Below are 9,667 nucleotides of genomic sequence, written 5' to 3'. Positions count from 1 at the left end.
ATAGATTAAAGATAGATGGGTAGATTGAAGATAGATAGATAGATTAAAGATAGATAGATAGATTCAGTTCGAGAAATGTCAAAACATAGCGAAGGAAAGATCGACCTTAGAATGCGCGCCATATATTTGACGAAGGAAGGGACAAGAAGACGGCGAAGATAGAGAAGCAGAGAAAGAAGTAGATTCAGAGGAAGAAGAAGATGAAAATACAATTGAGAGAAGCGTAGGGAAATAAGGAAGATAAAGAGATGTACGTATGACAAAGAAAGATGAAAATGAGGAGTCGAAGGAGAGGAATCTCCACGGACCACTTCACTCCGCTTTCTACGTAGACAGAAAAGCAAAGCTTTATCAAGATCTTTCTGACGGCTCTCCGACGATGGATGAATGAAGAGATAGACAGATGAATGAAGAAGAGAACGGCTTGCTACGCCTGCTGCTCTTACGACTCCCCTCTCCCGAGCTTCTTCTCTCCTCGTCGCCCGAAAGAAGGACAGACAGTGCTGAGAGCTAGCCACAGAAAAAGAGAGAAGCGACTAGTGCATAATGGAGGAACAGGAAGACGATAGAACACAAAAAGCCTTCGTTAAAGAAGAAGGAAAAAGTAGAAAGATGAACGGGGAAAAAAGATTGGTTTCCTAGGTTCTTATAGACAAGAACATGCATGTAGGTTCGTTACTTCTACAACTCACTCCTTCCCGGGAGAAGCAAATCGACGCTATTTCGAGTGTCTAACGACGAACGCTTCGCTCGAACGGACGGTTCAGGTGTACATACACCCGATGAAGCACAGATTGTTCAAGGCGATACACAAGTACAGTTTTAAGTTGAGACTTAAGGTTTCTCTTCACTCCTTAGAGCTTGTCTTTTTTCTACTTCACTTCGGGCGCTTTAGTTTCTCTAAGACTTCTCTTGTAGAATATATCCTCTCCCCCTAAGTTCAAAGCTCGGGGAAGCAAAGCCGTCGCTCCTCTCTCTCTCTCTGTCTCTGCTTTTCTTTATCTCTCTCTCTCTCTGCTTCCTTTCTTTTCCTCTTGCCGTCTCTTTCAGTATCTCTTTTTTCCTTCCTTCTCTCTCTGTCTTCTTTCTTTCTCTTTTTGTCTCTCGTCTCACTTTTCTCCTCCTCCGCGCCGTTCGCGGACTAGGCTTCTTCCTCTCGTCTCCCTGAGGTATCTTTCTTGGTTCACCTTAGCCTATCTATCTCCAGCCAATCTATCCTCCATGTCTCTAGCTATCTATCTCCCTTGATCTATCTATCTCTCTTGACGCTATTTTTCATATATTCGTTCACATTTATCTACCTATCTTTAGTCTATCTGACATTCTCTCGTTAGTGTCTCTATCTCTGTATCTCTCTTCTTCAATCTCTCTTCGATTTATGTATCTATCATCGCCGATCCACTCTCTTTCTTACACTCACGACTTCTTTGCTTTCATGAAGAAAAAAAAAGTGTCTTACCTGTTTCTTAAGTAGTACGAAGTTCTTTACATTTCCCAGACCCCTCATCTTTCCATCCCTAGTGTCTTCTTGTTCTATGTGTCCCTTCCTTAGCATTGTCCTACCAAGCTTTCTCTTGAGACAGCCGTCGACGTGCCCGCGCCTTAACAGAGCGTTCGGCAGGGAAGGCTCGAGTAAGCTTTTCCTCTCACGTATTTGCTTTCTCCACATAAGATAGCTCTCGTCTATCTTCTAGCGCTCCCTTCCACAGAGACCTTTTTGCTTTGATACCCGTCATGCAAAGCACTACTGATCCCTAGCGTCTTTTGCCGGGTTACTATGTCATTCTCGGCTTGTCCAATGGACCAGAGAAGTCTCGATTAGGGGCCCTCTGCTGCGGTATCTCCCCCTTTCATAGGGGCGAAACTTTTGAGCTTTCGAGGTCTAAATAGATTTATCTTCCTCCTATTCCTAGTTTAATCAAACCGACAGACTGGGTTGCGCTCGCAGTTCCTCTCTGTCCCGGGAGGCTAAACTCGTTCTTCTTCACGACTTAGCTCAAATGCCATCACCCCCCCGGCTAAAGTGCTTGAGACACTTTTATCTAAAAGGTTAACAGACCTTTCCCCTAACTAACTTCCAAGTCATTTTTCCCGCAAGAGTTTGAACAAGCTCTCTGCGGAATCGCAATCCCCTTATCTCTTTCACACTTCTTCAACTCACCATGAGAATCCTCGCACTTCCCCTCCCCGAGAATAATCTTCCTACATCTTAAGGACCATCTTCTCCGGATTAGCACACGGAGGTGCGCATTTCTCTTCTCTTCCGGGACGGGAGTGTAGGGTGTCCGAGAGATATATCGGAGGCGGGCTTCCTCTCATTCTCTTATTGGTAGATTCGGGCCGCTAATAGACTCTATTCCCCGCGGCCAACGTGGAAATGAAAGAGGCCTCGGATTAGAAATGCGGGAAGGAGAAAAACATGCCGTCGTGGGCGTGGCGAAAGAGGGTTCTTCTCGTATCAAATCCACAGTCCCCGCGAATGCGAGACGTGACGGCCGAGGCGGGGAGCCGCGTCGCCCATGGCTGAGGTGATCTCGAAGGCATATAGAAACTATGAGGCACAAAACGCGAACGGAAGTAGAGCATTTTCTCTTCCGGCTCCGGGGAAATCTCTGGGATGACGCGATCTGCGTTTTGACGCCCTAGGGTTGAAGTGCGGGTTTGCCTGCCTCCCTCTCAAAACGTCGAAGAACGATATGTGCTATAGTCTTAACGCATTCCCATGTAGTATCATGATCCACGGTTTGAGGGTGATGTGCCTTTTATTTTTCTAGGGAGGCGACCCGCAGGAGAGAACTCCTCACATGACATCAAAAGCGACATGTGTGAAGTAGGAGGCAATGGTGCCTCCTCCCATTGGACTGAAAGTGGTACAAGACCCTCTCCGAGCCACTAAGGCCGTTCCTGGGTAGTGCATTCCAGGCGTGATTTCCCACAATGAGCGACACCCCGGCGAGGTCTAACCCTCGTGAAGGGATGAGACTATGTGTGCGGTCACAAAGGCCAGGGGGAAGGGCCGTACAAACCTGCGGTAGTAGGGGGGGTGAAGCGCATCATCCATCACGCTTGTTAGGTATCCACGCTTGATAGTTTGCTGCTAGCTAACTGCGGTTTAGCACTCTCTCCTTAGGTTCATGACAACGGCCCCTACATAATCGCAAAAACGTATGCGAGGCTACCAGAAAGGTAAGAAAATGACGTGCTGAAAGATGGGTAAGACCGGCGGCGTAAGGTAAAAAAGATCGTGAGGGAGCTGGAGCGAAAAAGGAGCGCCATCACGAGACGGATAGACCCACGTCTACGCCACGACTGCGTTGAAAACGTGAAGTTTTCGCTCCCTGGAGAAAGCCCTGGGTAGGTAGAGGAGTGAAGAGGGGGACGGACCGTCCATCCACCGTCGCAGTCTCGGTCGGTCTCACGAAGCTGATGGGGTAGAATCGAGGTGACTCGACGGGGAGACGGCGCCGGCAGCTTCATGTGGGTAGGGCGATTTGCGTCTCACGCCGCTGCAGAAAAGTGTGCCGAAATTGTAAGAATTCTCCGGCAAGAGTTTTCCCGAGGAAAATTCACTAGTGGTCCCAAATCCGGCAGCGCGACAGAGACCTGCATAAGTGCTACCTTAGAGTGTAGGATCTCACTCATTCTTGCTCCCCCGTCTCCAACACTGCCAAATATAGATAGATATATATATATATGTATGTTTAGATGTGGATATAGATATTTCAGTCGAGGCAGTGATAGTTGGATTGCTGGCAAGGCGTTATAGTAGTAGTAGGAGGAGTAGCGGGAGGGTGGAGGGGTGAGACTATCGTAGGTTAGGGTGTGGGGGTTCAGAAGTTGCCGTTTCTGACGCTCTTCAGGAGATCAGAAGTTTCTTTCTCTGAGAAAGAGCCAAGGGAGTTCTTGTCTAGGCTCTTCTCTTCTTCTGTTTAGATAAATCTCTCCGTACCAAGATCAACATAGAGAAGAAGAGGAGTTTAGTTACCTTGTTCAAAGAAGAGGAGCTGCTTGGTATCTTGGTCATTCTGCTTCTCAAGAAGATTTTCTTTCCGCATTCTCCGGCGGGGATTCTCTCACTCCACGAGGATAGGAAGGAAGTACCTCCAGAGCCAAACTGCCTTCTCCTCCTTCTCCTGTCACCACAGCAGGATTCTTCTTATCGACAATCGATTCATCTCGATACTCAGTCAGAATCGACATTGATGATGGTGGGGTGGGTGTATGGCTCTTCACGTGAAGGAGAGAGGTCTGTTTGCTTCTTCTTCTTCTCTCTTGCTTTAAAAGCACTCTCATCATCAATGATAAAATTTAGAAGGTCCCGTCAGTCGATAGATGTTGCCAAGAAAGGAATCGCACAAGAAAGAGAGAGAAACATGGCGATCACGTAGATCTATCTATCTACAGAATTGCACAGGGAGAATGAAAGAAGCATTACCTCTCTTCCTTCAGTCCGATCGATAAAGAGAGCTAGGGAGTGACAATAGTCTTATCAAGTGGAGGGAGAAACACATACACACTCATCCGCCCATCTAACGACACATCCCTCAATCCTTATACTTACTACATCTATACATGTATATATATATATATATGTATATGTGTATACATCTACAGGTATTAGAGATGCATGCATGTGTTGTGAGTATCCTTGGCTGTGTGTTTGATATGTAGGAGCTTTTCTCTAGACTTTCTCTTCTTTCCGGTATGTCTCCGTGTCACTCTGGTCTTGTCTTCTCTTCACGAAAATCTTACTCAGAAATCTCTCTCTCTCTTTCCCTCTCTCTCTCTCCATTTCTTTCTCTATCTCTGCATTCCTCTCATTCAAGATTTTCTTCGTCCATACCTTACAGAAAATCTGACTCCTAACTTTCTCTTCTTTTTCTAAAGGCTTTTCTTCTCTTCTGTCCTTTTTTGTGTCAGACATTTCCCTAACGATAGGTATAGTGCTTTTCTCTCTTTTTAGAGATTTCCATAGAGAGAAAGAGAAGATAGGCCGATCCTCTCTTTCTCTCCGTGTGCATCTACGAGCCTTCTATTTGGGGAATGCGCCCTTCATTCATAGACGTACATACATATATACATATGCATGCATATATAAACACATATATACATACATATGTAGTCATACACACATGTAGACAGACATACCTAGACATTCCCACGTACGTCTATACATTGTCATTCCGACATACACACTGATACATACATCTATACATCTCCGTACATCTATCCATATTCATCCATGCATAAACGGAAGTAGGGCCGCCACCTTCTGTGTATGTACACGTACTCGCAAAGATAGAAGTATATAGAGAGTGTATGTACACTACAGCATGCAAACATATCTATATATATATATATCTATATATCTATCTTCAGTCTTTTTGTTCATCTGTCCATATTTCTGTATCTGTCTCTCTGTAATCTGTCTCTCTTTATGTGTGATGCGTTTAGTTACCCCTTCGGTTTACTCAGTTACGCGGAGGCGCTAGACATGCCCCTCCTGTCTCTCTTCATAGACAAGGTAGGAAGAGAAGAAGAAGAAGAATGAGAGAGAGAAGAAAGAGGAGAGAAAGAAAAGGTTTCTTCTTTTCCTAGAAATTTGATAGAGAGGAAAATAAGAAGAAGAGCGTCGAAAGAAAGAGGCTAATGAAGAAGCACAGCGACAAAGTCACTTCTTCTTCCTCCACTTCTTACTTTCTCTCCTGTCTTTCTTTTTCTCACTAGAGAAGAGACAAGAAAGAGAGAAGAAAGAAGGAAATTAAGGTCAACTAGATAAAGTCAGTTTTCCTAGTAATTCTAGTAGGAGGAGGAGAAGTATCCATCTGCTGTACATACACCCCCCTCTCATGTATCATTAATTCATCCTATTGCAACGAGAATAACATGAAGGTCTCTCAATGCGACCTTTCTTTCTCACTCTTTCTTTCTTTCTCACTCCTCTCTTTTAAGAAGCCAAATCAGATATAGGCACGGATCCATTCATATCCATACATACACCCACATGGAAACATAGATATATATAGATATATATGGATATAGAGAGACAGTTAGGACTAGGTATTTTACTGGGGCATGCATACATAGACACATCCTATACAGAGAGTCTAGAGAGATATAGAGATATAGCCACAGGGATACTCTACATAGAGACATAGATAGATAGGAATACAGGGAAGGAAGAGGAAGAAGTGCGGGCAAACGAAAGGAAGAAAAGGAAGGAGAATCCCTCCTGCTTGCAGTGACAAGAAAAGAACACGTGTAAGCCTCTCTTTTTCTTCTTCTTCTTGCAATTCTTTCCTCCCTCTTCTTATTCTTCTTATATTTCTCTTTTACGGTCGGTAAGACTTCTATAGATATCTCCTCTTAGATTTCTTCTTCTTCTTCATCTCCTTCTTGTTTTGCGACAGGTCCTTCTCTTCTTCTTGACGCGTCTCCCTTAGGCGAAATTCTCGGCTTCGAGGCACTACACCAAGAAATCTTTTCTTCTTCTTCTTTTTCATCTTCTTTGCTCTCTGTGAAAACGTCGTGTCTCTTCTTTCCTTTCTCTTCTTCCTTTTCTTCATTCTTGTACTTTCTTTGTTTCTCTCCTAGACACAGAGATAGCTCTGCAAGACAATCGGCTAGCCGACCAGCTAATCCCACGTGTCTTAGCAAGGTGTCTAGGAAGTGTCTATCGACGATGATAACTGCGCCTTCATCTTGGCATGCATTAAATGTCTCACAGTTGAGAGAAGGAGATGAGGAAGAAGAAGAAGCAAAGAGATAGGAGAAAAACGAAGAAAGAGAAGAAGAAGAGGAAAATGTAGAAGAAGAAGGAGAGGAAATACTCCACACAGATGACGGTAGAAAAGAAGAAGAAGGGCTATCATTTGAGCAAGCTGTCTCTTTGTAACCTCCTAAGGGAGGGGAGGCAGAGGAGGAAGAAGAAGAAGAGATAGAAAGAGATTCGCTTCTCTCAGATGCCGTGGAGAGCTTTCCTTCTTCTTCTTTATCACGACTCTCTTCCTCACCTGAATAAGAAAGAAAGAAAGAAAGACAGGAGATCTTCTCTTTCTTTCGTGTTCTTCTTCCATTGGAGAGATGAGTGACTTCATAGAAAAAGCCTTATCGGAGCTTACACGTAGGTATACATCAACGGACGCATGTATATAGACTATGACCTATACATACATACACATATAAACATACATGATACACATACATATACATATACAGAGAGAGAAAGGGCGAGATAGATAAATAGATAGATAGATTGAAGATAGGTAGAGAGGATGTTAGAGAGTTACATAGACGGTTCGACTAAAGACAGATAGTTCCATAGATAGTTGCAAGGAGATAGATGAACAGATAGATTAAAGATAGAGAGATAGATAGTTGGAAAATAGCTTGAAGATCGATACTCTATCTCTTCATCTGCCTCAGCCGTACGATAGGTGTCTCCTGTGTTTTGATGTGTATGTACAGACAGACGAACACATCTATAGAATGGAAAGAGTTTAAAAAGAACACGGGGTGACGCCACATCCATTCCCTAAGCTTTCTTACTTTCCGTCTTCTTCTTTATGTCTGCGTTTGTTTTCTTTTCTAGATGTATGAAGAAAGTCGGAAAGTTACGAAGAGGCAGAGAAGATAAAGACAAGACGCCTCGCCAGTTCGGTGACGCCTGGGAGAGAAAGAAGCACAAAAAGAAAACCTACGAAGATCAAGAAAGATAGAAAGATAAACTCAACAGAGACAAAGAGAAAGATAGGAGGTAAAGAGATGCATGGAGGTGTAACAAGATGTACACGTGTACGCTGTCTTCTCCCCACTGTATATACACCCCGATGACGCGGGAATGGCAATGGTATAGAAGAGAGAGAAAGAAAGAAAGAAAAATAGAAAGAGAGAGAAAGAAAGAAAGAGAAATAGAAAGAAAGAGAGAAAGAAAGAAAGGGAGAGAGAGTGTGTACCTGTCTTTTTATCCAGTCGAAATCTTTGACGTCATTCCACCTATTTACTGACCCCCCTTTCTTCTTCTCCTCTTCTCCTTCTTCAGTTCTTTGAACTACATATCTCTTGTTTTCCTCCCCTCCGTTGTCTCTGTCTTTCTCTTGTCCTTCTCTATCGTGATCTTCTTTCTCTTTCTCTTTAGTAAGACAAGAAGAAGAAGAAGAGTAGGTTTCTCGGAGCTTAATGAGGTGAGGTGCAAATACAGCTTCTGTACTCCTGCGACGATATATACGAAACAAGCAAAGAATGCTTGACACATAGATAAATCAAAGATATAAAGAGAGGTAGAGACAACGCAGGTCAGACCGATACAGAGATAGATCCAAAGATAGATACCTAGACTGATAGAAAGATAGATGGATGAAAGTAGATAGATACCCAGGCCCGCATAGAGATATACACACGCATATGCATATGTGAATATCTTGATCTAGGCACAGAAACATATATCCTCCAGTCGAATAGAGATGACTGTATGCATATCTGTCTCTCTCTCTCTTCACACATATAAATATCGATGTGTCTATATATGTATATATATATATATACAAGTATATAGAGCCCTATATCTTTAGAGAGATGAGAGGTATGTAAGAAAGACACTCTACGTGTTCGTAAAGTCTTTTTTATCTCTTCGATGTATGAGTGCATGCCTAGATCTCCAGATAGATAGAGACAAACAGAAGAACTCGTAGAGATTTATGTCTAGACACACATCACTATAGGAGTCGAAGGAGAAAGAGAGACAAGGTTCTTCATGCATACATTTCTACTTCTCAATGATGGGCTGAGAATAGCAGCAGAAGATTTATTCATCCACTCCTTCTCTCGCTCGTTTCTTTTCTTGTTTCTTTGACTTTTCTTTTCGAATAGTCGACATAGAAGAGCACATCCAGCTGAGGTGTATATACACCGCAATGCATGCATGATGTATCCTCCGTGTTGTAGACTGAGGTGTACGTACCGCTCAATAATCGGAGAAGAAGAAATCTGGAGCAGAAACGCGACATCTTGACTATCATGAACTCGAAGCTGTTTGAAAGAAAACAGAGAGAAAAGAAAGAAGAAAGAAAACTATACACAGGCACTTTGCAGGGAATGGAGAAACAAAGACAGACGCCGAGGAACTCATCTGTATCGCCCCTCTAGCAAGCTATCTACTTACACACATACATACACAAACAGACGCATCTACACATCAATCTATATATATATATATTGTCAACACTCTATGCCTTCCATATATATATATATGTGTATGTATCTGTGTCTACATATGATATGAGACCTTCTTCTTTCTCAAGAGGCGGTGCATGCACCTATCTCTCTTCTCTCTCATTCTCTCTCAGTCGTCTTCTTGCTCTCCCGCTTTTCCTCTCCCCTCTTTCAATGAAGATTTCTCCTATCCTTCTCTCTTTTTGACTCCACCTCTCGTAGGTAAAGAAAGAATGAGGAAACGTCGATTGAAGCAAGAGAAAGAAAGGAGATTCAATCCCTTCTCTCTCTCTTCATCTCTATCTTCTCGCGCTAGTAAAACAGTACAGAAAGAATCTATCCTCCACCTATCTAGAAAGACCGAAAGAAAGAAAAGAGAAAGAAGCACAGAAGAAGAAGAAGAAGCAGAGAGACTGGCTGTTTACCTGTTGTGTTTTGAAGGAGAAGAGACAGGAGG

The 9,667-nt window shown here is 43.3% G+C and overlaps 1 protein-coding gene across 1 annotated transcript; it reads right to left on the bottom strand.

The window, feature by feature from the left end:
• Window positions 1–5,445: 5,445 nt before the first annotated feature.
• On the bottom strand, window positions 5,446–9,667 carry CSUI_002443 (tubulin-binding cofactor; the record flags this gene model as incomplete). Its single annotated transcript, XM_068062644.1, has 5 exons — window positions 5,446–7,013; window positions 7,549–7,666; window positions 7,956–8,211; window positions 8,960–9,027; window positions 9,636–9,667. Coding segments are annotated over 5 exons (1,121 nt in total), but the record flags the coding sequence as incomplete, so codon positions are not given.

The sequence above is a fragment of the Cystoisospora suis genome, assembly GCF_002600585.1.
Source record: "Cystoisospora suis strain Wien I chromosome Unknown contig_1032, whole genome shotgun sequence".
NCBI classification, from domain to species: Eukaryota; Apicomplexa; class Conoidasida; order Eucoccidiorida; family Sarcocystidae; genus Cystoisospora; species Cystoisospora suis.
Note: the sequence above shows the minus strand (reverse complement) of the source record. Positions and strands in the feature narration are given on the sequence as shown.